The sequence below is a fragment of the Phyllostomus discolor genome, chromosome 7 (genome assembly GCF_004126475.2).
Source record: "Phyllostomus discolor isolate MPI-MPIP mPhyDis1 chromosome 7, mPhyDis1.pri.v3, whole genome shotgun sequence".
Lineage (NCBI taxonomy): Eukaryota > Metazoa > Chordata > Mammalia > Chiroptera > Phyllostomidae > Phyllostomus > Phyllostomus discolor.
This window is the reverse complement of record NC_040909.2, coordinates 42,041,000-42,068,505: the sequence shown is the minus strand read 5'-3', so window position 1 is coordinate 42,068,505 and position 27,506 is coordinate 42,041,000. Positions and strand designations below refer to the sequence as shown.

At 39.4% G+C, this 27,506-nt stretch overlaps 1 protein-coding gene and 1 long non-coding RNA gene across 2 annotated transcripts in view; both read left to right on the top strand.

Annotated features, from left to right (window-relative positions):
• The window catches only part of SETD5 (SET domain containing 5), a 76,014-nt gene extending 49,487 nt beyond the window's left edge, over nucleotides 1–26,527 (top strand). The window contains 15 exon segments of the mRNA XM_036030856.1: nucleotides 766–875; nucleotides 1,777–2,026; nucleotides 2,408–2,479; nucleotides 3,286–3,543; nucleotides 4,229–4,549; nucleotides 4,960–5,202; nucleotides 10,093–10,222; nucleotides 13,919–14,163; nucleotides 19,057–19,527; nucleotides 22,136–22,431; nucleotides 23,308–23,384; nucleotides 23,387–23,440; nucleotides 23,920–24,008; nucleotides 24,318–24,446; nucleotides 24,448–26,527. Of these exon segments, the coding sequence (XP_035886749.1) occupies nucleotides 766–875; nucleotides 1,777–2,026; nucleotides 2,408–2,479; nucleotides 3,286–3,543; nucleotides 4,229–4,549; nucleotides 4,960–5,202; nucleotides 10,093–10,222; nucleotides 13,919–14,163; nucleotides 19,057–19,527; nucleotides 22,136–22,431; nucleotides 23,308–23,384; nucleotides 23,387–23,440; nucleotides 23,920–24,008; nucleotides 24,318–24,446; nucleotides 24,448–24,927 (3,225 nt within the window). The 3' untranslated portion in view covers nucleotides 24,928–26,527.
• LOC118501630 lies at nucleotides 14,170–16,958 on the top strand. Its single transcript, XR_004904265.1, has 2 exons — nucleotides 14,170–16,023; nucleotides 16,060–16,958. It is a non-coding gene; the product is annotated as an uncharacterized LOC118501630 (long non-coding RNA).
• Nucleotides 26,528–27,506: the final 979 nt, after the last annotated feature.

The window sequence follows — 27,506 nt, the reverse complement described above, 5'->3', positions numbered from 1 at the left end:
AAACTAATGATGCTTTTATTCCAACAGGATGGAGGCAAGGGATAGATTTTCTTTTTGTTTTGTTTTGTTTTTCTATTTATTTATTTTTAGAGAGGGAAGGGAGGGAGAGTGAGAGAAGAGAGAAATATCAATGTGCGGTTGCTGGGGGTCATGGCCTGCAACCCAGGCATGTACCCTGACTGGGAATCGAACCTGCGACACTTTGGTTCACAGCCCGCACTCAATCCAGTGAGTTATGCCAGCCAGGGGGTAGATTGTCTTTAGCAAGGAAAAAAGCATTTGCTGAAGAGAAAGAGCTAGGCTGCATTGGAATTCAAAGGGATTATATTGAAGAAATTGCCATATAATATTGCAGAATATGTCATTGGGCCCAAACTAAGTTGTGTGGTTGCAATTTTTTAGATTTTAGTTAATAGTGTTATGAAAGAGATTCTAGACATTTTCAGAATTGATTTCTCAGTGCACCCATATCAAATGAAGCAAGAAAATTACAGAGCTTTTCTTACAGACTAAGAAATTTTAATTCTCTGAAGTAGCTTTTAGATGTAGAATAGTGACCCTACCCTGATTTCTTACCTCTCAAAATTTATTTAAGTATTTTAAATTTTAGAACAATTACTGTGTAATGGTTTCAAGTGAAATGATAAATAACAGACTACAATAACTCATAAGTGGAGAGAAATCACTAGATTAAAAGTTTTTTCTTCTTTTGAAGGGTTCCTCATTTTTATGATAAATCATCAACCATATGTGTTGTTTACACAGGTTCGACACATGATTGCAGATGGGATGATTCACCTGTGTATTTATGCTGTGTCTGCTATCACCAAGGATGCCGAGGTCACCATAGCATTTGATTATGAGTACAGTAACTGGTAAGACCTCCAAATTTTCCTGACATGAATGGCCTTATCTTACATATTAAGTTATTAAAGTCTGCTTTTGTTTCATGACATTTCATCTATTTTTAACTAATCTTTTCACAAGTACTGCATTTGCTGCCTAGAAATTGTGGAGGGATAGGTAGGCTTAGGGCATTTTGGGGTTGGTTAGCTTTTGGAAACATTGGTACATTGTATAATATAGCTTAGTAGTCTCCTATCAAAGTTATTTTGGTTTACTCCTTTATAGCAAGAATAGCAAAAGGGGGGTGTGTGTATGATACTCCTAGAAATTGCAATAGCATCTGTTGTTATGCACACAGCACTTGTGCTAGGGGTCCTGTAGAATGAGAGGTTAAAGTTTCACCCCATCTGCTCAAACCATGTAATCTAGTTATGTATGACAATGCAGAAAAACAGAGATGGCAAGTCACAGATGAATATGTGATGGGTTTTATTAAGTGGATGCTTTTTCTTTCTTGGTCCTTTGGGGGGGGAGGTTATATGGTAAATTGATGTTTGGCACATGCACAATAAGAAAAGATAATAATAAGTAGGGAATTAGTAGGTAAAAGTTATGATGTGGTGACTGATTCACTACCCATTAAATAGCAAAAGAGAGTTGGGAGAATTGAATTTGGTGGTGGCTTTCTTTCCTTTCCACTAACCGTATATCGGTGGGAAGAGATGGGGTTATACAGAAGCATGGAATATTGAAAATACTCATTTAACTTTTCTTTGAATGAGTTACACATACACTCTATAATGACTCTGTTTTACTTACTCAAAGATAATACCACAAGAAATTATACTAGTATTTCAAGAGAAAGGATGGGTAATATAATTGGTTTTAAGGGTACTGAGACAGGCACTTTTGTTTGTTTCTTTGGAGCAGTAATTATAAAGTGGACTGTGCATGTCACAAGGGGAACCGGAATTGCCCTATACAGAAAAGGAATCCCAGTGCCGTGGAACTGCCACTCCCACCTCCTCCAAGCCTACCCATCATCGGAGCAGAGACTAGACGGAGAAAAGCACGACGGAAAGAGCTAGAGATGGAGCAGCAGAATGAGGCTGTGGAAGAGGATACAAACCCACAACCAGAAGAAGTTTCTGAGAAAGTGACTGTATCCAGTGACCATGAGGTAATTTTCCTTGGTCAGAGGCTCTTGCTATGGTACTGACATTCTCTAAATGAGGAGGATCCCAGGTTGCCACAAGTCTGATGTAGAGAATCTGTAGTAACACTTAATGCCCTTCATATCAAGGTGGATGTGGATGTGTGTTCATTTTTTTATTTCTCTTCTCTTTTTAAGTAATGTTAATAACATCTCTTCAGCTACTTTCCAAGTTTTAGTCCCGAGAATGGGGCTTATTATCTGTGTTTACCATGTGGTCCCACAAGTAACACTATCAAGCACTAGAAATTGTTTCTAACAGAGTTTTAAGCTACCAGGAAAAAAAAAAACACTGATTTTTTCCCCTAGAGCTTAAGGGTACAGCTGAATATTGACTCTGTCTTAAAGGAAATAGACAATCCAGAAGAAGAGAAAGAAGAGGTTGCAGATGACCAGGAGAACCCAGCTCAGAGCAGAAGGGTGGGTACCTTCTAACATCCTTTTGTTTCTGCTGATGTCTACTACCTACAGCATGTGAAGGCCTGTTCTCCTAGTTTGTGTCATCTTTGACAACATACTATACCATCATCTGCAGGTTAAAAATAGGGCTTTTTCTGTAAAGTAGATTTCATCATGGTTTTTTTGTTTGTTTTTCTGTTTTTGTTTTTGTGGGGGTTTTTTTGCACGCGCTCTCGCGCGTAGTATTTGTCTACTCATGGCGGTGATGAGTATTTGTCCAGTGATGATGGTGGTGGTTGGTGGTGGTGATGGTGATGGTCTTAAGAGGTGTCTTACCTAACACCCTCATTTCCCAAAAACTGTCTGGTTGAAACAAAATGTCTCTGTTGGGACTATTTGCTCTGACTTAGGAATTTTCTAAGTTTGTGAGTTCCAACATTTAAAAATCCCTATTGGTTATATGGGTTCAGAAAATCTACTTTTTTGCTGAAACCATTCATGTTTATTTCTGTCTCTGCAAAGAAGTTCAAGAAAAACTATTTATTTTTGAACTCTGAAAATGGAGAGAAATATTGGTTTTGATGACTTTTTTCTTTTATATTAAAAGTTTCAAAATAGTTGGCCTTCTTTGACAAGTTCATGTTTGACCTTACCTCCCTTTACAACTCTTAACACTTAAATATTTTATTTTTAGTTTTTCTCTTTTTCTCCACGATATATGTACTAGAGTTTTTGTAAATGTCTTTAAATTTTCATAAGTAATATTTCTGAAAAGCTGTCTCATCTTGGTTGAGGCTTTCTTCTATGCTATTGCTATTTCTTTCTAGACTCGGGAAGATAGGAAGGTTGAAGCCATCATGCATGCTTTTGAAAACTTAGAGAAAAGAAAGAAGCGACGCGATCAGTCCTTGGAACAAAGCAACTCTGATGTAGAGGTTACTACCACCACCTCAGAGACACTTGTAGGGGAAGAAACAAAAACTGAAGTCCCTGAATCTGAAGTTAGCAACTCTGCTTTAAACGTGGCCATCCCAAGCACCCCACAGAGTATTGGGGTGAATACCCGGAGGTCTTCCCAAGCTGGGGTAAGAGAAGAAAAAGCTCTAGGCCTTCGGCACCCTTGCTTTTGCTAATGCCAGTGACCTGTTTTTTGGAATGGTTAAAATCAGCATTTTCAGCTTTACCTCATAATGCATTAAATAAGGTCATCAGCTGCAGTATTTAGGGAGACAATTGGAATGACTAGACACTTTAGACTAGAATGAAACTTCATACTGTTTCTGCCAAATAAACTGTTGGTGGTGAGTTCATAAAAATTTGGTTTCTCTTTTGGCTTCTCCGTATAGGAAGTTATACAGCTGCCCTTTCATAGGATTCTCAGGATAAACTCATGTTTCGCTATCCTACCCTAGCCATGAATTCTGAGCTTTAAACTAAAACTTCAGTATCTTGATAAAAAAGGGAAAAGTTGTCTTCTTTGCTAAGAACCCTAAAATTAGATGACTGCTGTCAGCTGACTTTTGACCTATTTTATAAATACCGGTAGTTAGAGGAAAATAAAAACAACTAACCAAGACATCTACCAACAGCCTATTTAGGTAATTTAAATGTATACATTTTTTTCTAAGAATTACATTTGAAATTAGTTCTTCTAAATACTTACTTTTTTTACCACTAAACATTCACAATGCTTAAAATGACTAGAAGACTAGATAGAGTGTTTGCTGTTGAGAAATTCCTGGTGAGCATTTTACTCTGCTATTGTTATAGGATGTTGCTGCAGAAAAACCAGTCCCCAAACCACCTCCAGCAAGGCCTTCTAGGCCCCGACCGAAGAGTCGAATTTCTCGGTACCGGACCAGTTCAGCCCAAAGACTAAAGCGTCAGAAGCAGGCCATTGCACAGCAGGCAGAGTTGTCACAAGCTGCCTTGGAAGAGGGAGGAAATAACAGCTCAGTAACTCCTACTGAAGCTGGGAGTATAGACAGTTCAGGAGAAAACAGGCAATTAACAGGGTCTGACCCAGCTGTGGTATCAGTTGCTGGATCCCATGTCAACCGTGCAGCATCCAAATACCCCAAAACCAAAAAGGTAAGTCATGAAAATATCTTTGAGTCCAGTCTGACAAAGGATTGTATCTCAGTAAAGTGAGAGGACCTATAATACCCTGAAAAAAAACAAATACTCTACGTATTATTAAATTAAGTTTTAGACAAAATGCTTTGACACAGAGGGCTGAAGCCATTCTACTACAGTTCTTTTGTTCCCATAATTTTAAGGCAGAGCTAAATAGTGTTATTTGGGATTGTTCTATCTTAGTGGTTATAGAGAGGGTGAAGAGGAAGATATCCTTGCATTTTGAATGCCCAGTTCATATTTTCTGCAGCTGTTGTATCTACCTGTGTCCTAGTTTCTAGATATGGTTTGTTTTTATCATCTTAACACTGCTGCCTCTGGCTTTTACACCTGCAGCATCAACTAATGATCTCTTTTTACCTTAGTATCTAGTTACAGAATGGTTGAATGACAAAGCAGAGAAGCAAGAATGCCCTGTCGAGTGCCCTTTACGTATTACCACGGACCCAACTGTACTGGCAACGACCCTGAACATGTTACCTGGTCTTATCCATTCCCCGTTAATTTGCACCACCCCTAAACACTACATTCGCTTTGGCTCACCCTTTATCCCTGAGAGGCGTCGAAGGCCCCTTCTGCCTGATGGCACATTCAGCTCCTGTAAAAAGGTATGTCTATATTTATTTTTAACCTAGGTTGCCTGTAATCATGACATACCTAATACATCCTCCAGATAGCCACTCTCTGCCCATGTGAGTTTATTAAAAGTTAGTTGTTCAACCACGAGTATTGATGCATCAAGAGTCAGTGGGACTAAGGTGGGGTGCATACTGTGTTTTTGGTGCTCAGATTGTGAGTATTCGCTGTTGTCTTTGCAGGGAGCCCTTGAGGTTACTGAGTTGAGAGCGCACAGCATTTGATGCCTGGGTAGGGAGGGATGTTTTGTGTGTGCTCTTGTGGTATCGGTTAATATGTTCATTTGTGAGTTTGAGTGAGATTGGGCCCCAGGTGTTCTAGAGCACTGTTGCATAAGTAAAAAATGATCGAATTGTGTTTTAAATTAATTCAATCACTATTATCATTTGAATGCGAGTAGAGAGAAAGTCCTATTAAATTGGCATAGTTCCTGTTCCTTGATCAAATGACAAGTTGGATTGTTTATTCCCTAGTGAACATGGGACCTACTATAAAATTCATTCTCTCTTTCTCTTCCTATCTGTCCTTTCTCTAGTTACATACCTTTTTTGGATCTAGTGGCATTAGTGTTTGATGGTTGTTTGTTTTTGGAATGCTCTTTCTTAATTCCCAGAAGCCCTGAATATTTTCCAAAGGTGTCTCTCGGGAATAGATCACTCCCTCAGAGTATAATGTCGTTTTTGTGTTTCTAGAAGTATAGGACACACTTTCATTTGGTCTTCCTTTGAGGTAGTCTGTTCCCTGGAACACCCTTTTCTCTTATCCTCAGATCTGGATTCAGGCTGCCTTCCTCAGTGTCTGCCATTGCCCTCCTCCACTGGCATCACGTACATGAGGATGCTGCATGTAGATTATTTGATGTGATGAAGTCTCCAGCTCCAGGCAGGTCTTCCCTGACTCCTCCAAACTTAAAAGCTTTTCTCTTTCCCCAAAGAGCAGAAGTTATTTCTTGGGGGGAGGGGGGCATGAAAGATGAGCCAGAGTGGTGTGGGATGTGGAGGGGAGGAGGGCAGCAGGGATCTGCACAAAGGAAGGGCCCGACCACTGAATGAGCAGCATACATTGAAGAAAGTCTTGTCTTAATCACACATCTTACCTACTTAAGTATTTGAGTCACTTACTGGTTTGGGGAAAATTCCCAAGTAGAAGAACTCCTTAAGAGAAATTTGACCATGAGATCTTTGCAAAAAGGGTTTGTAGATAATGCAATAACAAAGTACTAGATTTTTAAGGATGTTAACTGTTGAAGTATCTTATCAAGCCAGATTGTAGAATCTCCTCTATTTTGGTCCTTTATGAAGTGCGGACAATTATCTGGTACAGATTAATAGTGAAGTCTGAATTGTAAATAGTATGGACAAGCCTCTGGAAATGATGCCTGGATGATTCTGATACTGAGTTATGATCATTCTATTCCCATCTTGCTCTTCCAACTAGCAGAGTACTGTAAAAAACAAAAACGTAGAAATATGACTTCAAATTTCATAGAAAATCTACTTCTTAGAGCTCTTTTTACCTGGTTATGGTTTAGAGCTTGTATCTATGGTTCATCTTTGTATCTCCACTGTCAGTGGATAGAAATCCCATTTAACTCATGTTTGTGTTACATTCTCCAAATGTGTCTGTCTGTCCTTAGTCTTGTTTTATACAGGCTCTGCTCGGGCACTTTCATCTGTATGTATCATACCACTCTTCAGGAGTTCAGGCTCTGTATGCTGAGTTAGCATAACAAAATTACCTTACTTAAATTGGGTCTTGTTTAAGTTTAGATCTGAATTGTTTATATTTTAAAATCAGAATATAGTTTTTATGGGGTAAAACTAATGAAATTGAGTCTTTCATCTAGCAATTGAACTCAGCTTTATTCTAGATGGAGTTGGAGAAAAATTATTCATAGATTGGTTAGAAAGTATTCATCTAATGCAGGACTTAGGATTTCTGTGATTAAACAGAATCGTGATAAGTTTCTGAAGATCCCTTAAGAGAACAATGTAAGTTAAACAGATAAGAAAAACCATCATCCATTAAATTGGTTAGAACAGTATATATTCTTTTTGTTTTAATATATTTTATTGATTATCCTATTACAGTTATCCCATTTTATTCTCCTCTTTTCTTCTCCTCTTTTCTTCTCCTCTGTTCAATACCATCCCTCCCACCATCATTCCCCCACCTTAGTTCATGTCTATGGGTCACTCATATAAGTTATTTGGCTTCTCCATTTCCCATTTTATTCTTACCTCCCCTTGTCTATTTTGTACCTACTATTTATGCTTCTTATTCCCTGTACCTTTTACCCCATTCTTCCCCCTCCCCAGAACAGTGTATATTCTTAACAGGCATACTGTTTTATATCTAATTAAAGAAGGTACAGACCTCATAAGTTAAAAAGGAGTATAAAGTCTCATATGTGTATTTGCACCCAGATTCTTAGAGTATTTCACAGAACATTTTGTGATCTTCCTAGAGTTTCTAAAGTAAACTGAATCATAGTTCTTAAAAAGCATGTTATGGTGTGTATATCTTTTGTTGGATCTTCCTTCAGATCTTATTTTAGAATGGTAGCATTTATAAGTGGCTAACAAGTATTTCAGTAGTGTCCCTCCTTGTTCTATGTAAATCCTCTCTAAACTTACCTTGTAGGCATAATGTATGTGGGTCATTTGGTCTTCCAGCTTTCTTAGGAAACCATCCTGACTGAAAATGAAACCCTGCTTTACATTGGTATTTCATTGTATACACTGGAGTGCTATTAATCTCTGTCCCTCTATACATAGCATTGAAATTCAGCTGAACAGGTCCTCTCTGAACATGTGTGTTCAGTACTCTGCTACAAGCTTTCTTCATATGCATTGTCTCACTTAGCCTACATGACAACCCTGTGAAGAGGGGATAATCTTTGGCTTAGAAGGGTTCAGTAACTTGCCCAGAGTTAGACAGCTAGTAAAAGGCACAGCCAAGTGTCAGCACAGACCTTTGAATTCTAAAACCCAAACTACTTCCTTGCTCTCTACCCTTTTAAACATTTCTCTCTCCCATCTCTTGGGTTCCTATACAGAGTTTCAGAGAAGGAAGAAATGTTCTTTTGACCTTAATAACTATAGTTAGGACTTAGGGATGGGGGTATCTGATGTTGATTTATCGTCAATAGGGATGATTCAAAGGTATTAGGTACAAATGTTTGTGTTCCCTTTTTATGGGCCCTAAAATATTGCGTATAGAGTAGGGCCAGGAGGAATGGGTTACATCATGTTGCGAAGCTTGACCTTATATGTATTTGACCTTGTATCACCATAGCAGCATCTTATTTTTTAAAATACCCCATCCTGGTTTTATTTTTTTTACCTTTTTGTAGTTAATCAGATTCAGGTTGTAAATTTCTTTATGGGTGTATGCACTTTTCTCTTGAAGGAAAGCACAGTAACCCCAAATGAGTCCTGTCAGTCCACTCTGAAAAGAAAAACTTGTGCTAAAGAAGATACCCCTAACAAAGAATTTTTTTTATCCTTTCTTCCTGGCCCTAATTTTTTTTTTCCCCATCTATACACTGAGTGATTTGGACAAGGTGACCTCTAAGATCTTTTTCTAAGTCATAAGGAGCTGTGGTTCTGGCAGTTCATCTTTACATCGATATTCTGTGTATAAAAGACTGCATTTTTTGTCTTGTTTTGGCTTTTCAGAGACCTGGTCATATCCTACAATGTTAGTGTAATTCAATTGATCGTTGAGATCTCTTTTTATATACTTGTTCATGCTTTTGTCCTCACGTTTGCAACTTAATTTTTGCTTTCATTTGGCAGTCCACAATGCCATTTGCATAATGTGAAATTTTTCTCATTTATTTCCTAAGAAATAATTACTTCCTAAGTTTCTCAAGGGTAAATCAGAATGCTCTGTTTAGTGAGGAGAAGATTTACTTACCTGTAATAATTGTTCTCTGAAGGTGTGAAATTATAATCACTTTTGCTCTTACTACTTGGGGAAGGGTCTGACTCAGAAATTGATGTTTATCAAAATTTGATGTGTCTTATGTCAGGGCAGGAGAGCCACCAAGTTGTGAGCAACCTACAACTGTGTATCTTAAGGGAACACAATTATAGATAAGAAATCTCTCACAGGGTGCATAATCTTGCTCTCCTAATCTTTGTAGGCTTACTTTCTGACCTAAATTTATTTCTCATCATTTAGTGAGTCAGTATTCACTACAAAAAAAGTGACCTTTTTCCCCTTTTTGATTTCTGCAGAAGATCATTTATCCTGATGATTTGCATTATTCATGAAAACTTACTTGATAGGGAGAAGAAAATTCACAAGATATTCCAACTAAGAGTTGACCTTTTAGAAGTATTTTGGTACCTGTAGTGAAGAGCTGATCTCATCTGAAGTCTTCCTATGAATCTTTTCTGTTACCTCTTCAGATGTCGTCCCAGCACAGGGTAGACAATTCAAGATCTTCCGTCTCCCTTCTCAGCACTTATTTTATGTGCTGGTTTTATCCTGTATGGTCAGTCTCTCTTAAATAAATGCTAAGATTTCTTCCTGTCTCTTTCCATTTCCCCCAGTCTAAGCAGTATGAGAAGTTGCGGAATCTTTTTTGTTTTGGTTTGGTTTGGTTTGGTTTTTCAAATGGGATCTCATTGTGTATAATCTAGGTTTTCTCAATTTTGCCCAGTAGAGGAATTGATGGGTAATATTCTATTATGCTGAAACATAAGACAAAAATACTTGACTGTGGAACTGAATGAGTGTTTGATTACATCTCTCACCAGTTAATATGTAATAACCTGGTTAATGTATTTAAAATAGATATATTGACGTTTTAAATGATTATTGATAATTCCCTGGTTCTTTTCCCATTATAGCGCTGGATAAAGCAAGCCTTGGAAGAAGGGATGACTCAAACATCATCTGTACCCCAAGAGACTAGAACTCAGCACCTATACCAAAGTAATGAGAATAGTAACTCTTCTAGTATCTGCAAAGACAATGCAGGTACGTGTCTCAAACCTTTCTGAATATTATAAACAATGATTATTTCAGATCCACATAAAAAATTTCAATATGAGTACTGAAAGTGTGACATAAAAAAAGAAATAGCAGCCCTGGCCAGGGTGGCTCAGTTGGTTAGAACATCATCTGGTAAACTGAAAGGTTGCAGGTTTGATTCCTAGTCAGGGCACATGCCTAGGTTGCAAGTTCGGACCCTGGTTGGGACACATGTAAGAGGCAACTGATGGTTCTCTCTAACATCACTGTTTCTCTCCCCCTCTATTCCCCTCTTTCTAAAATCAGTAAGTGTGTCTGTCCTTGGGTAAGGAAAAAAAATACATATGAAATAGCATTCTTCTCTAAATAGTTACTTTATATCTGTCTTTACAGAGGAAGAGAAAGATCTGAAGTCAGGGATCAGTTTTCACAGGATGACAAAGAAGGAATTAGTGTACAGATAACAGCAGAAATGGTTATGAAAATGTTAGATACATTTAAAGTAGTAAGTTTAGGAAATCTTTATTCACATTTATAAAAGGGAAAATAAGCAAAAGATACAACCTTGAATCCAATTTAAAGTTCTCATAAGTTTTTTTAAACTACAGGGTCATGAAAAATCTGGCCCACTAGTTTTCACAGTGACTCTTGCAGAGTTTCATTGAATTGCAGTTGAAATCACAGTGCATGAATTTGTGATACCAACTTATTTTGCAACAGTTCTTTTACTAAAGTTTCTCCTGCCAATATCAATTTAATTGAGGTCTCTGTATTTCCATAAGTTTATCTCTAAGTCAATTTCATAGATATTATGCAATCAAAACAAAATAAATTAGATGCTAAAGGTTATGTAAGGCTACAACTAACATGAGAATATTTCAGATTTTCATAAAAACCACTTCATTGTTTCTCTTCTTGGACCTGTTGAGTAAATATGAACTTGAATTAAATAGGTTTGTCTGCTAATGTCTGCTTTATTTTAAAATTTTGTATAATGTATTTTGGAAAAAGTAGGCTGCTAAAAAATTTTTTTCCTCCAAATTATTTACTTCGTTCATTCTTTTTTCTCTACATTGGATTGTGCCTTATAAATTATAACATGTATAACCCTAGGATAATAAAATCCCAGTGTGGAATATGGGGAAGATAAATGATACCATGTATTTAAAACTTTACTCCCTTCTTCATCATGTATTATGGAGATTTACTCAAACCAGATTAATATAAATTAAAAGGCAGATAGCAGACTGGGAGAATACAACACTTTTGACAAAGGGTCAACATTTGTATTGCTTAGTCCTTACAAATGAAGAGCAAGATTAAAAAAATGAAAAATCCGCCCTGGCTGGCGTAGCTCAGGGGATTGAGCGCGGGCTGGGAACCAAAGTGTCCCAGGTTCGATTCCCAGCCAGGGTACATTCCTGGGTTGCAGGCCATAACCCCCAGCAACCACACATTGATGTTTCTCTCTGTCTCCCCCCCTTCCCTCTCTAAAATAAATAAATAAAATCTTTTAAAAAAATGAAAAATCCTTAAGTGGGTTAAGTTTTAACAATATGAGTGCCATACTGCTATTAAAATTTTAATTTACATTTCTATTGTCATGGAACGATTTTTTACCATGTATTTCTGAGTGAAAGTACTAGGTTATTGAGCAGTGTGATTTGGGCAAGAGTTAATAAAGCCATGTTAAATAAAAAAGAGGTCTATATGAAAATACACCAGGATGTTGGCAATACATTAATTTTGGGTTGTGATTTCAAGTTGTATATTTATATATGTGGATGTTCACTTATGTAATCTTGGGAAGTAGTTGAATAAAGGTAAAAAACCATGAAAGATGGATAGATTTAAACACATAAAATTTGAAAGCTGTGTATGGCAAAGAAAAATGAAACTGGAAAACATTTTTTCATAAATACAGTACTATTAACAGAAAAATGCAAATGAATACTGGGCCATAAACTTCATAAGGGCAGGCATCGGGTCTGTTTTGTTGATTGTGATATCATGATAAGTACTCAGTAAATATATTTTAAATGAATGACCTATATGTTGACTGGGGAGTGGGTTCATCTGTACTTTCTAGCTTTTCCACAGTGAACTTCATCACATGCAATTGCTTTTGTAACAGTGTTGGACCTAGCAGTATAGTAGTCTTTTAAAAGATGCATTGTTTTAATACTGTTGGAATATAGAAAAGGTATTCTAAGTCATGAATCACACGTTTGTTTGATACCCGGGCACTTTTCAAAAGGAGAGAAGAAAAATAAGAAAGAAAACATACTGTCTGGAGCAAAAGGAAAATACAAATACACTTCCAATCTAGGAAAATAAGTTCTCAGATATTAGAAAGGAAAATATGCGTCTCCAATATTTTACAGACTTGTAAATACATGATAATACCTGTGTTTAAAATCTACTGTAGTTCAGTGCCTCATAACTTTATTAACTACTCCATTAATTCAAATAGTTTCCAAGTTCAAACCATTGCTACCAGACTAATGTTCCTGAAGCATATGTGTGATCTGTCGTTCCAAAACTTTTCTTTGAAGGCCTAGAATAAGTAAATGTTACTCCATTTACCAAGCCTTTGGGATATAATTTAACCTAGTGATTATTAAAAATATAGATGGGAACCAGATTACCCAGTCTTTATCTCTCTACACATCAAATTCCTCATCTTTAAAATGGGGAATGATAATAATAGTTCCCGATTTGTAGAGTTATTGGAATTAAATCTAATTAGTTCATGTAAAGCACATAGTATAGTGCTGGGTATATAACAAGCACTTAAACACATAATTATTTTTTACTAATGTAGAGTAGTATGATCATCTCTATTGAATTCTTAAACTTACACTAACCATGTTTTACACATTTTATGTTTCATACAAATTTGTAAATACCTTTAGATAGATATGATGGCCATTTCCCCCCACATAAACTAGGTCACTGATTTTCATATAGGAGTGTATTAAGTAAATAAAATCTTCTAACTGTTCTAAATGAGTAAAAATAGGGTTTTTTTCCTCAAAAAAAAGTGAGATGGGTACTTTGGGCCTAAGTGTAATCACTAAAATATGTACAATAGTAGCTCATTTTTAAGTGGACCTAAAAAGTATAATGAGTAGGGTATTCTAGTGAGAAAAAATACCAGCCTAGTTTTTTTAAATGGTTGGGAGTTTTTATAGAAGTCATTTCACACTTTGAAGCACTCTAAATTAGGAACTAGATACAGATCAGGCAATCCTGTGTACCTCTCTTCTACTAAAGATTGTTACAGAAAGCTGCAGAAAAAATGGCAAAAATATATGAGAAGAGAAGTATGTAGTTAGCATTCCGGAAGCTTGAGTTGGTGACATGTTAACTAAGTCATGGGTGATTTTAACAAAGTGACACAGATTTGGGATTTTTGGAAACTCTTTAAAAATTTATATTTTTACTAGAAGAGATTAATTAGCTCCAGGAATCAGTCAGAAATGTCAGATTCATCTGGCAGTTTCTCTGGGAGATCGATTTGAAAATTACTTTAGCAATTAAAGAATTTCTTTGGGCTTTTGGTTTGATTGCAGGAGATAACAATGGGATAAGGCACAAGAGGAGTTAAGAGCCATTGTGGACTAGAGATTAATGGTTTTACTACAGAGCCTCCTTTTAAACTGTGGTTTCAGCCTCTCATCCATGCTTTGTATTTTACAGACCTGTTGAGCCCATTAAAGAAATGGAAGTCCCGCTATCTGATGGAGCAGAACGTCACCAAGTTACTTCAACCTCTTTCTCCAGTCACACCACCCCCTCCTAATTCAGGCTCAAAGAGCCCCCAGCTGACCACGCCTGGCCCATCCCACCCAGAAGAAGAATGTCGAAATGGATACAGCCTCATGTTTTCACCAATTACGTCTCTTACTACTGCTAGTCGCTGCAATACTCCTCTGCAGTTTGAGGTGATTTGGGTTTGGTTGTTGGGAGTGCTGAATATAAAGTCATCATTTGCACCTCCTCATTTCAAATACAGTATCATTTCAAATGCTTTTTTACCATGTTCCTTGCCTGTCTCAGCAATAGAATGGGAAACTTCAGGGTCAGTGTGAACTATTACCTGGTAGCCTCTCATCTTGGCAGTCCATATAATTCCCAAAATAGGAATATTTCTACCACAGGTGACATTCATTTTCATTTGCCTTTTGCATGCAGTCCTTCAGTCTCCTTAACTTTAGGGTAGTAAACCTGCTAGATCTCCATCTTTGTCTTCACTACTTTGGTTAGTGAAGATAGGTGTCTAAATGCCTAGTAATCATTAATGGCACCAGCCTGAGAGCTCTGATCATACTGTTTGTCTTTGTTTCTAGGCCTGTAAGTCAGTGAAGCGTCTTTCCCTATTGTTTTGTATTCTCATTATGGACTCATTGAATAGAGATTGAGAAAGCATATGGTTTATGGCAAGTGGGTTTTTTTCCTACCACAGTACCTTCCCTTTTTGTCATAATTAGAAATGAGACAGAAAGTGGCAACATGTGTTTAGAAAGACATTGATTACATTCACTCTCTGGATTAAGTTAGAAATGCATATCAACTATTTCAAAACATTCTGAATCACTTTAGTATTCAAGCTTGGGTGACAGCAGATTTGCCAAGTAGACTCCATGTATATTAAAAAACTCATCGATTGCATGTTGCTTTGATTTATAATTAAACTAAACAGACACGATCTTTTCCTTCTCAGAAAAATGTGTTCTTATCACAAAACACACTCAACTCTGCCCCTAGCTTGCACTTCTCCAGATGTGTTCTTTCAAACGGTGAATGTCCTAACCAGTGCCATCCTCCTCCCTGGTCAGCTTTTATGACAGCATGGGGATTAAAAATATATGGACTTAAAAATGACTAACTCAGAAAGAAGTAGCTAGCAACCTTGAAAACCTTAGGCAGCTATACCTAAGCTAGATCATATTAACTTTCCTTTTGGTGCAAACTTCTTTTAGTGGGGAGAGGTAAAAACTTCACTGCTTACATTTGATTTCTAGAGAAGTTGTTCTACCAGTTCTTATGTGGTGTTCTTTTAAGCCAGATAGTAAAGCAGCTAATTCAAGCCTTACTACGTTTACCTGGTCTAATTACATTTGACTTTTCAGTTACCGACTAGAGTTCAATAAGTAACATTTCATGAGAGGACTTGGAGGGCAGTATATTATAGAAATAGGGTTTTATACTTTGTCATTACAGGTTTATTATAATTAAACATAAAATTAGAAGGTAAGTTGCCTTCCCAAAGAGCCAAATTTAGTACTCGCTGCATTTCCTGTCTCTTGTAGCATCTTGGATAACTGAAACACTATGAAAATGTAAGAAATTATCATCCTGACCATTCTTATTATTATTCTAATTGCCACACCCTCTCTTATTTTTAGTGTAAGGAGGTGGGGAACCTTATTTCCATCCAAGACTGTGACACAGAGAAATATCCAAAAGGTGTTGCAAGTAAAGATCAGCTTGGTAGGGGGAAGAATATTTTTGAAAGGAAAAACAAAAATTATTCCAGGAGAAAAACAAATCTCTCCAATTCCAGGGTAAGGAGTTCAGGAGTTAACAGCCAGTGCCTAGCTCTGCTAAAGCAGGCTTGCTTCCCCTACCACAGACACAGTCGTCCATAATCACAACATTAGGAATCCCTCCCCTTGCTTACCCTTAGGCACCCTGAATCCTTGTTACAACTATCACCATTATTCTCTCCACTATTTACCATTCAGATCTTCCCATCAGAGTTCACTGCCCAGTTTCTGTTTGATGTGGGAGTGATACCTCAAGTGAAAACCCTTAGAGTAAACCTGTTTAGGACTCAGGGACTCAAGAGTGTAGACATCTGCTTTTTTTCCCTTCTGTTCCCAAAAGTACAGTGGATTATAACATCAGAGAATGTTAGTAGGTGTAGTCAGGTTTAATTAGATTATGCCAAGAATCATCTAGTCTATGAGCTAGAGAGTCCATCAATCATATCTTCTATAACTATAATTCAAGAGGAATTGGCCATCTTCCTAGCCTTGTCATCCCCCAGCATGCTAAGTAGTTTCCTTGGATAACAGCAATGGGCCTGAGTCACATAAGAGAATGAGAAAATATAATGTTCAAAAGGGTATGAGGGGTGAAGGAAAAAGGTTCCCCAAAGGAGGAATAAGTGGTCAGGTGCCCAATAACAAATACCACAGGTTGCTAAACTCTCATCTAACATAAAAAGAAATATACAGTTGACCCTTGAACAACATGGGCATTAGAGGTACCAAGCCCCTGCTCATTTGAAAATCCATGTATAACTTACAGCTCCTCAAAAACTTTCCCACTAGTAGCCTACTCTTTACTAGAAGTCTTACTGATAACCTGAACAGTCCATTAATACATATTTTGTGTTATGTATTATATATTCTTAAAGTAAGGTAGAGAAAAAAATGTTAAAGAAATTATAAGGAAAATAGATTTATAGTACTGTACATATTTATTTTAAAAATTTACATATAAGTAGACCTGCACAGTTCAAACCAGTGTTGTTCAAGGGTCTGCTGTAATAGTGTAAAATTTCACCTCTTTCCTGATACCTGCTTGAGATGTTTACTTGTAGCATGAAACGTTATTTATTCTTAAATGCTTTCAGAGGCACCAGGAAGCATTTTAACAAGTCATCCTGTTCATTAAGATGAATTCTGCAGTTAAACATTTCCCCTTGTGCATTCTTGTCCCCCCCACCCCCAAAGTTGTGGCTAACCATCTGTGCTTGCTTTTCTTTAGTTTTTGTTTTGTTTTGCTTCTTGAATTCAAGTAGATGAATAACAAGATGCTTTTCCCTCCTCTAGAACATATCCTCCCCTGAGAGTTACCCTGCGAATAGGCCCGAGTCCCTGTCACCCGAGGTAGTTATCACACCATCTCAATCACACTTGGAGGCTGAGAGTGAGTGTGCATGAGTGTGTGGGAAGGGCTGGGGTATTCAAGTGAATGGGGTGATGGGCTGGAGGGTGGCCGATTGGTCACTGTAAGTTGAATGAATCTTCCCATGTATGACTGGTTACTCAGAACTCTCAGTGTAGGCGGAGGAAAATAAAGTAGCTATGTGTGTGTGGTGGGGGTCTGTTTTTGTTGTTGTTTGGGGGAGGGAGTGGCTAAAGAGTTCTTTTAAAAGAAGAATAGAATCTAAAAGTAAAAAGTTTAAAGGAGGCTGAAGATGTGGTAGGAGACTTGTAAAAGAAAGTCTAACAATAATGTGTTTATTAAATAAGAAAAATTGAATCAAAAGTTGGTAGCAGCTTTCTTTTGCTATTTATTATCTTAGGCTGATAAAGGAACAGCTTCCTGGAAAAGTGAAGCAGTGATTTATGCCTTGTTCCTGGGTTAATCTGAGAGGTCTGTTTAACTGGATGTTTTGGACTATGGTTGATATAGATTGAGTAGCTTCATTAAAATGGGAGAGTCAAGCCTCTCAGCTTTCTGCATTTTCTTTATAGCTCCTTACTGGGTACACAAGGAAGCTGCATCAGCTCAGAGCTTCTGGCCTCCCTCTGCAGTGTTTGGGATGTGGTTGCTGTACAAGTGGTGTCTCTTAGGATATCAGTTGAATGCTTTGTTCAGAAATTCTGCTGTGGAGATGTAAAATTCAGATTTTAATGGTGGCATTTTTTTTTAACTATTTGAAGATTTGGAAAGAGTATGATTTAATGCCATGAATCCACATGGAGTCTTTTTCATCTTAAAGAGAAAGTTATAGTCTCATAACCTTTTAGAAATTAACTGAGGTGTTAACCCCCTCCTTCAAATAAAAAAAATTAATATTAAACTCAGTGACAGTTGACCAAATTCTGAATCAGTAGGATTTTATAGATTAATGTGAAACTGAGAAAGCTTGTATTCCTAGTGTCCTAGAGGTTTTCTGGGTGGTTTTGCCCTGTCTTACAAGGAAAGTACATTGTTCTCTCCTCAGGTGCTAAAGGTTCTAAGATAGCATAATTTGGAGGTTGACATGGTACGGTGTCTGGGTTTCTGGAACCATTCTTTCAAGACAGCTATTTGACATAGTGATGAGAAACCTAGGTGTTAGGAGGTAATGATAACCAAATAGCACATGGGGTTTATTTTTGGTACAGTTCAGCATTTCACATGCTCTGCAGTGTTGGGCATTAATGGTGTTGTGGTATGTTGACATACAGTAGAGGATAAAGGAAAAAGAATTGAGTGGCCAGAAGGTTTTATGAGAAATATACCTACTTGGTAGTGAAAGTGAGTGGAGAACTGGTTGGTTGATGTCTTTAATACTATTTATTCTCCTTTACTGAACCAGTACCTTAAATACTTGACTTTCCATCTACTTTCTACTATCTTTCAACTTTTTCCCTCCTTCCACCTTCCATCAATATTAACTTAGAAATGAATAACAACAGAAGCCAGTTATCTTAAGACACCAGCTGGTCTCACCTCGGTGTAGCATACATGGGGCTCAGGTAAATCCCAAATTATACTACCAACCCCTTAATATAGTGCAAGGTAGTTCAGCAAACATGATGAAAGGCTAAGCAGGCAAAGTAGTCACATTTGGCCAATTATCTAATTCTGATTTTCCCAGTATCCTCCTCCAGAAAGACATTAATTTGGGCAAGGTGGGGGTTGTTTAGTGATCTGGCCTGTATACACTGTTGCTACATGGGACTCCTAACAGATGTTAATGACTTTCTCTCTTCTGCTTCCATCCCTCTTGTTTTTGCTGTTCACCTGTGCCTCTCTTACCTCCCTTCTTTTCTGCCCTTTGACTTTCTCCCCTCTCCCCTACCCCATGTCTCCATTGATTTTTATTCTTTCAGCTTTGTCACCGAAAAGACCTGGACTTGACGAAAGTAGGCTACCTTGACTCCAACACTAACAGCTGTGCTGACAGACCTTCCTTGATCAACTCAGGTCATTCTGACCTGGCTCCTCATCCCTCCATTGGACCCACCTCTGAGACTGGCTTTCCAAGCAGGAGTGGAGATGGACATCAGACCCTCATGAGAAACTCGGACCAGGCATTTCGGACAGAATTTAACCTAATGTATGCCTACTCCCCATTGAACTCTATGCCTCGAGCAGATGGATTGTATCGAGGGTCTCCCCTAGTAGGGGATAGGAAGCCTTTGCATTTGGACGGGGGATATTGTTCCCCTGCAGAAGGGTTTCCCAGCAGATATGAACATGGTTTTATGAAAGACGTCTCTCGTGGATCCATGTCACCTGGTGGTGAAAGGGCTTGTGAAGGAGTCCCGTCTGCCCCCCAGAACCCACCACAGAGGAAAAAGGTAAGTTTCATCATGTGAGGCAGGCCCTTTTGAAGAGCACTAACATTCAGTAGATATGTACGAAGTTAACACCATGTGTTGAACACTATTCCCAGTGTAAGGAAGACTAAGTAAGACAAGGTCCCTGCCGTGTCCCGTAAGAGACAGATTGCTTTAGTACAATTTGATGAATGTTGTACGTAATTAGGAAATTTAAATGCCAATAATGTATGTGCGGTACATGCGGTAGGCAGTTCAAAGAACAGAATGGTGGAAAGAATATTATTACTGGTATTATTTAGCACTTCCCATGTTCTAGGCACTGTTAAGTTCTTTTTATGCACTTAATCCTCACAGTAATCCTGTAAGATAGGTAATTCCCATTTTGCAGATGAGGAAACTGCAGCAAGTTGAGTAACTTGCCCATGGTTACACAGCTAGTAAATGGAAGAGCCAGGACACTACCCAAGTCTGTTGGGTTCTAGATTGCACACTCTTACTGCCACCATGCTGTATTGCTGCCTAGGTTCTGCCCTGATAGAGCTTATAGCAAGGGAGATTGAGTGTAGCAGATAATTGTATTAATAAATAATTACAATGCTGATGACAACTCCAGAGGAGTTATGAGTTATTCAGGTGTCCTGAGATTTTTTTTTTAAGATTTTATTTATTTATTTTTAGAAAGGTGAAGGGAGGGAGAAAAACATCAATGTTTGGTTGCCCCTTGAGTGTCCCCTACTGGGGACCTGGTCCCACGTGCCCTAGACTGGGAATCGAACCGGGGACCCTTTGGTTTACAAGCCGGCACTCAATCCACTGAGCCATACCAGTCAAGGCCAGATGTGCTGAGATATCTTAATGGGGGAACCTGGCTTAGTCAGATATGTGGAAGGTGCTTTAAGAACAGACAGGCTCTTGGCCAATTTGAGGGATGCTGGAGTAAAAGATGACAGGTCATTGATTTAGTTGATCTCAGACAATGAGTAAGAATCAATCAGCCAACAATGAGGGTGAGGATATTATAGAAGAGGGAGTAGAACGAGTAATTATGTGACACTAACTACACTGGATGGGCAGCAGGGATGCTGCTATGTGTTTGCAAACAGTTGAATGCTGCTATGGTGTCAGAGGAAAGCTGGGGAGAGTCAAAAGGAGAATAAAGAGATATGGGCAGGGCGTGGTCATTGAGAGCTGGCTGATGGGTTGGGACTTGGCTTTAAGCAGTGCCTGTTATAGAAATAACAAATCCAGAAACCTGCTTTCTATATCAGTGGTTTTCGCGTAGGGGTATTAGGATATGCATGGGAGTATTTTGGGTTGACACAACAATTTTTATTTATTGGGCAGGGCTAGAGAAGCTAAGTGTTCTGTGTATGTGACAGTCTCACATAATTGCAAAACATCTGTAGTACTCTTCGTAAAAAGTGGCTTTTTAAATTTACAATAAAACTACATAACCAGAAATCACTATTATTAACTTCTTTCCAAGATTGTGTATGAAAAATGCAAATACAAAATTGTCTGAGATTTTGTTATATTTTATATTTGGGGAAAAAACGAGAGCCCTAAGGATAGAAGAAGGAAACACTGGCAGAAAGTTTGGAATAAAACAGCAGTGTGTTTTGAAGACTGTTGCATGAACAGCATTGCCTATCAGGAATAAAAATGGAAACAGTCTTTGGATTTTTGGTTTCATTTATTACATGCAAAAATAACTGAAATCATGATTTATTTCAGAATTGTTGCTGAGCATCTGCTTTTGGCCAGTTATGTGCTGGATGTTTCACATAAATAAATCTGGTCTTTGCCCTGGTAGAACATACAGTTTAATGGAGGAACGAGCACAACATTGTAACAGGTTGCCAGCCATGTAAATACAGTGTATTATAACAGCACAGGAGAGATGTGCCAGGTAGGGTAGGGAGACGATTCTGTTTTGGAGGTCAGGAAAGGAGGCAGGTGAACAGCAAGCTGGGGAGAAATTTCCAAGTGTGTGTAGGGTTAGTAGAGCTGGCTTACTAAAATAAAAACCAGAAGTCATTTCCTTTCTCCTTGTACACTAGTTTCTCTATATGTAAACAGAAACACTAATGAATCTCTGGGTGTCTGTTGGAAAATTGAGTGCATTTAAGAACCCTGAAGCATTGGCTTTTGCTTTCATTTTGGAGGTGTGTTTTTTCTATTTTAACAGCTATCTCTAGGGATTTCTAAGGGGTGAGAAAGATATCAGAATCACCTGGGAAGCATTTTCGAACTACTCGAATTCCCAGTTCTCCACCCTCCCTTTTCTGGGAGCTACCATTATTGCAGATAACTATGATATGTACACACTTGTGTTACCAGGTAACTAATTTCACAGGTTTTTCTGAAGGCAGAAAAAAGGTTGAGTTATATTAGTGAACATTGATCTTCAAAAATGTCATCTCCTGGAATCGTATCTTCTCCTTACCAATTTCTGATATAAATATGTAGCTGTGCCCAGATCTCTCTCACACCTTAAAAAAGTCGTCGGTGTTGGTGCCTGCTTTGTTTGCATGGCTTGCTAATGGTTTACTAGGGTTCCATCTTTCCTAGTTGCTACTGATTAAGTAACAGTAGCTAGAGTCCTTCTTTCTTACTTCCTCCCTAGGTATCCCTGCTGGAGTACCGCAAACGGAAACAAGAAGCCAAGGAGAATTCTGGTGGGGGAGGTGACTCTGCACAGAGCAAAAGCAAGTCTGCAGGAGCTGGGCAAGGCAGCAGTAACTCACTTTCTGACACTGGTGCCCATGGTGTGCAGGGATCCTCAGCCCGAACCCCATCTTCCCCTCACAAAAAGTTCTCCCCGTCTCATTCCTCTTTGTCCCATTTGGAGGCGGTAAGCCCGTCTGAATCCAGAGGCACTTCATCTCACTGCAGACCTCAAGAGAATATCAGCAGCAGGTGGTAAGTTGGTATTCGGTGCTTTAAATGATTAAATGGATCATTCCCAGTTTTACCTAAAATGTGCGGGAACACTTATCTGAGAGAGTGAGCCAACAGTGCCTCTATTCTGTTCAGCTGAGTAAATAATATCAGCCAGCGCACCTTCCCAGCCCCTCATGCTGGCCTTTCAGAAGCAAAGAATTGCCACCGAGCCTTTGGACTACCACTTTGGACTGCATAGTTGTGAACACAGATGAGCTATAGTATTTGCTGGGCACTAACACTGCTTCTCTTTTCTCATTTCATATGAAAGGTAAGTCAGGAGTTCAGCTCAGTTCCACTTAAATTAACAACAGATATCTCAATTCTACACAGCTAGCATATAGAGAGATAAGATGTATTCTGAAAGGACTTGTCTGGTTTAGGGGAGATCACAGATAAACCAGTAATACTAATGGCAAGTACTGAGTATCAGATGAGTAATACAGAGAGTGAGGCAATTCAGGGATCTTGAACTGAAGAAACGGAGTCTGCGAAAGAAGAGAGAGGGCTCAAATGAATAATGTTCATTAATGTATGAAACATGTATTAAACCTCTGTGCCGGGCACGTGACTTCACAGAAGTGAAAACTTAGCCTGTCACAATGGGGGTTAAAAGTAGACATCTTAACATTTACTTTTTCCTTGATTGCTTTTTACTTAAAAGTTTTTCCTTTTGTGCCTGACATAGTTTGAGGCAGAGAAATAACCTTGTTTTAAATTGGTCCTAAAGAAAATGATGTCTAAGAAGATGTTTTTAAGGGAATATGTTGTACAACCTTTGTCAGACCTTCAGTTGTTCCAGACTCTTGACTCTAAAATTCTGTTTCATAAACATGCACCCTTTTGCCTTCGCAGGATGGTTCCCACATCTGTGGAACGACTCCGAGAAGGAGGGAGCATCCCCAAAGTCCTCCGAAGCAGTGTGAGGGTGGCCCAAAAGGAGAGCCTTCTCCCACTTGGGAGAGTAACATCACAGAAAAAGATGCAGGTGAGCTACGGTCTTGTTCTGCCAGTGAGTTCCAGGGACACATGAGCCAGGCTTCACATAATGCATAACGAATGCTAGGCTGAAGTGTCAGCTTCTTACATAGTTGGGCTCTACTCTGCAAGATTCCAGTTCAGTTTGCTTCTACTCTTTTGGGCTACAGCGTTCTTAAAATCTAGCATTGCTTGCTCTCTGTCTGCTCTTTTTTTCCCAAGGGATACCTTTTTGTAACTCATCTGTCCAAAGGCCTGGAAATCCACCTTGTTGAAGGATGAAGAGAAAGGAGGAGACAGGAATCAGATCAGGCATTTAAGACATAACCCATAATTAACCACTCCTTTTGCCCTTCTGGCATGCTGCACTCACCTGATTGGTCAGAAAGAGAGTAGCATGGGTTAGTGATGGCATTGGTGAATTGAATGAACAATGGCTATTTCTCACTTATTCAAAGAAGCCAAGTTGATTTCTCTATTACATTCCAGACCCTGCAGATGGAGAAGGCCCAGAGACACTGAGCTCAGCACTCTCGAAAGGAGCAGCTGTTTACAGTCCTTCCAGATACAGCTACCAGGTGAGATGAGAAATTGCTCATCTCTGGGCATAGGAGTATGTTCTGGGTTCCAAATGTTTTGAGATGCCATCTTTGCATATAGTTTCAGCAGCCTTGGAAGTAAGCCATCATCTGCTCACCTTCAGGTAATAAATCATTCCAGAAAAATAAAGTGACCAGAAATAGCCATTTTACTGTCTTTGGTATTCTAAAAAGAACAAATAGTTAAGGAGATGAAGAAGAAAAAGAGGCATGTTGTAAATATTCACAAACCTAAACAGCTTAAATAGGGACTTATTCACCTCTTTATGCTTTTCTTTTCAACTCTAGCTCCTGCAGTGTGATAGTCCACGGACGGAATCACAAAGCCTCCTTCAGCAAAGCTCCTCCCCCTTTCGAGGACATCCTACCCAATCTCCAGGATACAGTTATCGAACTACTGCACTGAGACCTGGAAACCCCCCCCTCTCATGGTTCTTCAGAATCTTCCCTGTCCTCTACATCCTACTCCAGCCCCGCCCACCCTGTGTCCACAGACTCTTTGGCTTCATTTACGGGGACACCAGGGTATTATAGCAGCCAGCCACATTCTGGAAACAGCACGAGCAGCAATCTTCCGAGGAGGAGCTGCCCATCTAGTGCTGCTAGCCCTACCCCACAGGGCCTCTCAGACTCACCGACCTCAGACTCGGTTTCCCAGTCCAGCACAGGAACTCTGAGTTCCACCTCCTTTCCTCAGAACTCTAGGTCGTCATTGCCATCAGATTTACGGACTATCAGTCTGCCCAGTGCTGGGCAGTCCGCTGCCTACCAGGCCTCCAGGGTATCTGCGGTTTCCAATTCACAGCACTATCCACACCGCGGGAGTGGGGGTGTGCACCAGTACCGACTCCAGCCGCTGCAAGGGTCAGGAGTCAAGACTCAGACAGGACTTTCCTAGGGCTTCTGGATTTGGGCAAACAGAACTGAATGAGCCCATAGCTGCTTCCTTCCAGCTGCCTCTGGAACCTAGGCCAAGCAGATTGCTGGGGAAGAGGGTACAAGGTGCCAGAGGATTGGGTCTGGTCAACAAGAAACAAGACTTGTGGTCGCAACTGGCTCTGGCCTTGGGAGAAAGATGTAAATCTTGTCTGAAGCAGAGACTATAAAGAAGTTTCTCCCTGCTGTTAAGGGTACATTGTTGACAAGCAAATGGTGTTTCAGTTAGTAACGGTTCTAAGTGCAATGAGTTGTGTTGAAGCCTCCATCTCCCATCCTTGCCTGTAGCCTGTAGTCACTTGTGCAGTGAGGACATCTTTTTTAAATCCAAAAAAGTTTTCAGGGGGGGGATATGAAAAGAGCCAATCTCAAAGCCCCAAGCCATCTGAGTAGTGTTAGGGTTTTATGCACTTATGAAAAAAGTTAGATATTTAAAATGTCCACCATAAGACAACCATTCCAAAAACAGACATCCAAGTTGTGTCCACCAAGAATGCTCCCTACCTTTGCTTTAAATCACCATGAAATAGGCAGGGATAGTGAAGCTTGCAGTGTGCTCTAAGGGGTGCCTGGCTCTCTGAAGAAAAGCTTGTGGTCAGCTCTTGATTATTCAGGAGCAGATTATCGTAGTAGATTGTCTGAGCCCCCAGCTTTTACCATCCCACTCCCCTTCCTCAAGCTGTTTCACAGTTCAGTTACCCATGAAGTAGATAGGTAAAGAAAAGACGAATGTTAAGTGAGATGGGCCCATTGCTGTGCTACTTATCAGCTGTTGGCAATAAATTTGATTAGGAAGGATCCCAGGTGGTTTGGGAATTCTTTGAATTTTATTTTTCTACTCCCACTTAATCAGGAGTTAATGATCCCATGAGTAGGACCACCTCCATGATTCGGGAGCATGCACTCGTGACTGCAGGGTAAGAGTGGAAAGGTATGTGTGTGTGTATGTGTGTGTGGAGTGGTGCCAACAGGACTGGGATTGTGTGTGGGCATGTTCCACATTTCTTTGGGGGATGCTCATTTGAGTGGCGCAGGTGAGAGAGTTAGAAAGCTGCCCATGCACCTAACTGTTTTGGATGAGAGACGAGAGCAGACTGGCTTCTCCCCATCAGTGCATTGTGCCTATTGTACACCCCTGGAGGAGCTGTGGAGCCAGCCCAGGTGGGGTACACAATCTTTTTAAATTCCATACGGTTGCCAGCTTATTTCTTTCACTTGTTTACTGTAATATCCGGCGTGTTTTTATTTATCTAATTTTGTATTCAGTTATAACCATGGTAGGGGTAGCAGATCTATGACAGGTGTAATCCCTGGTGCTGCAGTGGACCTTACTTCTTTTCTTTTGGACAAGATAATACTGTGAGTCTCCCTCCTTCCTTCCCTCCAGGTTGTTTTCTCCTCCGCGCCCCCCCCCCCCCAGCCTCTTGCATTCTCTTCCTTCTACCCTCTCCTACAACTATCATATGCACAGTCTTCTCTCTTTGTGTGTGACTGTTACAAAATTTCACTTTTTCAAAATTGAAATCAGGTGTTTGCTCAAATGAGGGGAGATTTTTTTTTTTTAATGCTGAGACTTCAGCAGAATATTTTTCTTTTTGTTGTTTCCCCCACAAACCCATCAGTCTGAGAGAGCCTTGGGAGTGGAAATCATGTTGCCTGGGATGCTGGTTTCTTTGTATATTATATAAAACGTATGTAAATGTCTCTCCATTTGGGCTGGGGTTTGCATTCTCCCCTTGGCCGTTAACCAAGGGGAGAGGCCAGCGGGCAGGCGGCCCTCACCCTGCCTGGCACGTGCAGAGACCCCAGCCACTCTGTGTGGGCAGGGTGCTGTCAAGACCAGACCTCTAGGGGGGATGGGGGCGGGGGGGTGGGGGGAACTCTTGGAAGGAAAGAAGTATCACTTCTTTCTCAAGTGGAGTGTTTACACCTTGATGTAACATTTGAACTTTCACAAGAGATGTAATAATTTTGATAATAAAATTCTTAACCATAATAATCATAAAGTTGAGAACTTATTTGTCCAATTTTGTGACCTTGCCATACCTAGTTTTCCTAACTCTGTTTCCTTACCTGAAGAGGGCAAGGTGTACAATAGGATGATACACTTTTGGTGGAGTTGTTTTGCCCGTCATGGGGCCAGGAATATAGATTGATTGTCTTTCTGCCTTTTAGGGTGAGTAAGGGCAGGTCAGTCTGCAGCAGTGGAACTGAATGTTGCAAACTGACTGGAACCAGACTAGAGTTCCTGACTTTGGCTTTACTCATTTGGCAACTATTTATTGGCTTTTTTTCTTTTTTAATAAACAGTTCTAGGCATTGTTTTTGGTGGTAAGTTTATGCTGACTAAAATAGGGCATGAGGCAGGCAGATAAAAATCTGTAGGCGTTTACACTCTAGAGCAGGGTGAGAACTAAACCAGTCCATAATTTCAAGTAGTCATTACAATGTTACTATTTCATGGCTGATAATATACATAGGGGGATTGAAAGGGCCACTCCAGATTGGTTTATCGGGGAGGTTTCCAAGGAGGTGACATTT